Source organism: Aureococcus anophagefferens, assembly GCF_000186865.1.
Source record: "Aureococcus anophagefferens unplaced genomic scaffold AURANscaffold_327, whole genome shotgun sequence".
In the NCBI taxonomy this organism is placed as follows: Eukaryota; class Pelagophyceae; order Pelagomonadales; family Pelagomonadaceae; genus Aureococcus; species Aureococcus anophagefferens.
The window spans coordinates 1-2,037 of NW_008705855.1; the positions used below are offsets into that span (position 1 = coordinate 1).

Genomic DNA, 2,037 nt, shown 5'->3' on the forward strand with positions numbered 1-2,037 from the left:
GGAATCTCGACGCCGATTGGACAGCGTCACGTTGGGACTCGTGCAGATGTCTTCCGATGCCATCGCGGCGACGACGGCGCACGACGCGGCGAGCATGCGAGAGCCAGATGATGAGAGCCTGCACGGAGCCCCCATCGGATTTAGCCGCTAAAAAAAAAAAAAATCGCAAAATCGAAAGCCGGAGACGACATGGGTCGAGCCCTGGCGGCGCCGCCGTGAGCGTCGAGCGTCGTCGCGCAGTCCTCGCACGCGCCGCGCGCGCCGCCGCGGCGGGCGGCGCACAACCGCACCGATGGCGGCGTGCGCCGGCGCGTCCGGCGCCGGGCGGCCGCTGGTCATGATGGCCGTGCTCGGCGTGCTCTGGGGCGGCGCCTGCTTCGGGTTCAACGGCATCAAGCGCGTGCTGCTCATCGAGGGCCTCTTCCTCGACGCCTGCGACGGCGGCGAGGCGCGCTGCGGCGCCCAGCTCGACCGCCTCGACTTCGCGTGGACGTTCTCCTCGAGCATGCTCAACGTCTTCGCGATCGTCAACGGCTGCGCGATCGACGCGCTGGGCCTGCGGCGCGTCTGCTTCCTGAGCGGCGGCCTGCTGGGCCTCGGCGCGGTGTGCTTCGGCTTGGTCGTGACGCGCGCGCGGCTCGAGTACCTGCTCGCGTACGCGTACTTCGCGCTCGTCGAATCGGGCATGCTCCTGAGCTTCGGCGGCCTGTCGCTCCAGGGCGCGGAGGGGTCCGTCGCGCTCTGCGGCCGCGTCTTCGACGTCAAGGTCGTCGCGGCGCCGGTCATGGAGACGGCCTTCGCGCTCGGGACGCTCGTGTTCCCGCTGCTCGGGCTCGCGTACGACGCCGCGCCGTCCTGTGTGGAAATCAACCAGTGGAATGGACGCGTCCAGCAAAACTTCAAACCTCTCTATCTCGGTCAAATCGAAGTCGATTCGGCTGATTTTTGGACGAATCGATTGCTCTCGTCGAGTTCTCGAAGCACCGTCGCAGAGCTTGCATCGAAACTGTCGCATACGCGCACATTGAAGTCGGGTTGAAGATTTGAGTTCCACACAGGCGCCGTCGCTCGGCGTCGCGGGGCTCCACTGCGTCTACTTCGGGTGCTGCGCGGCGCTCATCGCGGCCTGCGGCTGCGCCGTGGCGCCGCGGCCCCTGCGGCGGCCCGCGCGCGACGTCGCCGCGGCGCTGGACCGGCGCGCGCTCTGCTTCGTCCTCGCGGCGTCGCTCGCCGTCGGCGCGAACATCACGCAGCAGGGCTACTACGTGGCGACGTTCAGCGAGCAGGCGGCCTGGCACGGCCGGCCCGAGACCCTCGGGGCGCTACTGGACTGGGGCTTCCCGGCCCTCGCGCTGCCGTCGCTCGTCGTCGTCGCGCGCCTGGAGGAGCGGTGGCACGACGGCGGCTTCGAGCGGACGTGCGGCCACGGCTACGCCGCGCTGGCGCTCGCCCAGGTCATCTGGGGCGTGTTGAGCGCCGCGCGCGACTGGCGGTTGCAGATCGGCGCCGTCGCGCTCTTCGTGCCCGCGCGGCTCCTCGGGTTCGTGCACCTCTACGAGTCCGTGGGCTTCTTCTTCCCGCCGGAGCACTTCGGCGTCGTCGCGGGCACGTGCGCGTCCGTCGGCGGCCTGGCCGCCGCCGTCGCGTCGGAGTGCCTGAAGCGGTGGCTCCACGCGTCGGGCGGCGACCCGCGGCGGCCGAACCTGGCCCTCGCGGCCGCGCTCGCGGCGCTGAACCTGGCCGCGGGCGCCGCGGCGCCGCGCGCGCGGCTCGGGCGCCGCGGCGCCGCGGCGTCGCCGCGGACGCCGGTCTACAACCCGGTGCACTTCGACGACGACGGGCCCGGCTCCAAGGACGCGGGCCTCGAGCTCGCGGACGCCGTCGCGCGGAGCCCCGCGGCCGCGGCGCCGACGCCCGTCGCCGCGCTCGACTTCGGCGAATCGGCGCCGGCGCGGGACTCGGCCGTCGCGTCCTACGCCGACGAGTCGGAGCTCTACGAGTTATGACCCGGGGTCGCCTAGTCCTGGCGCTCCGCGT

The 2,037-nt window shown here is 71.9% G+C and overlaps 1 protein-coding gene across 1 annotated transcript in view; it reads left to right on the forward strand.

Moving 5' to 3' along the window:
* Positions 1 to 292: 292 nt before the first annotated feature.
* AURANDRAFT_68726 (hypothetical protein) overlaps positions 293 to 2,037 on the forward strand; it is a gene marked incomplete at both ends in the record, with an annotated part of 6,788 nt that continues 5,043 nt past the window's right edge. Inside the window, 2 exons of the mRNA XM_009044449.1 lie at positions 293 to 859; positions 1,059 to 1,999. Of these exons, the coding sequence (XP_009042697.1) occupies positions 293 to 859; positions 1,059 to 1,999 (1,508 nt within the window). The remainder of the gene's footprint in view (positions 860 to 1,058; positions 2,000 to 2,037) is intronic.